General features: G+C 48.6%; 1 protein-coding gene across 1 annotated transcript; it reads right to left on the bottom strand.

The window, feature by feature from the left end:
- On the bottom strand, positions 1 to 498 carry LOC112528472. The gene has a single exon (XM_025139502.1). It carries the CDS (start codon positions 496 to 498, stop codon positions 1 to 3), a length of 498 nt encoding a protein of 165 aa, XP_024995270.1.

Consider the following 498-nt stretch of genomic DNA (forward strand, 5'->3'; position numbering starts at 1 on the left):
TCATCTGCAACAAACCGGCTCCTCCGTAATTGTGTCCAGTAATGGCTTCCTTGACCTACAAACCGCCATTCTATAGCCAAACTCCGGCAGCTCCTCCACCGCCATCCTCAGCTGCTCAACCTCATCCTCCTCCATCGCCTTCGCATCACCATTAATCTTCTTTGACTCAATCCGCTTAGCCGCACTATTAGCTGACATCCAGAAAAGCGCCATATCCGCAGGCGTAATCATGGAATTCAACCTCCTCATCGGAAACATGATGTAGAAGTTTCCAGACTCCAACTCTTCATCGGCTGAAAGAGGAGAAAACCTTCTGTTGATGTTTAACGACTGTGAGTTGACCAGGAAGAAGTTGGGACAGTCGAGCATGATCTCTGCCGCCTTGACGGATTCCTGAAACTGCCGGATTTCACCCGTCGGGAATATAACTCTGGCTGCTTTGTTGCTCTTCATTCTAGGCGAGATCATAAGATTGCATGCTGATGCGTAATTTCCCAT

The sequence above is a fragment of the Cynara cardunculus genome, assembly GCF_001531365.2.
Source record: "Cynara cardunculus var. scolymus isolate 2C chromosome LG 15, CcrdV1, whole genome shotgun sequence".
In the NCBI taxonomy this organism is placed as follows: Eukaryota; Viridiplantae; Streptophyta; class Magnoliopsida; order Asterales; family Asteraceae; genus Cynara; species Cynara cardunculus.

Excerpts from the sequence above, each read along its gene's own strand:
- LOC112528472 (XM_025139502.1), bottom strand. The coding sequence starts at position 498 with ATGGGAAATTACGCATCAGCATGCAATCTTATGATCTCGCCTAGAATG.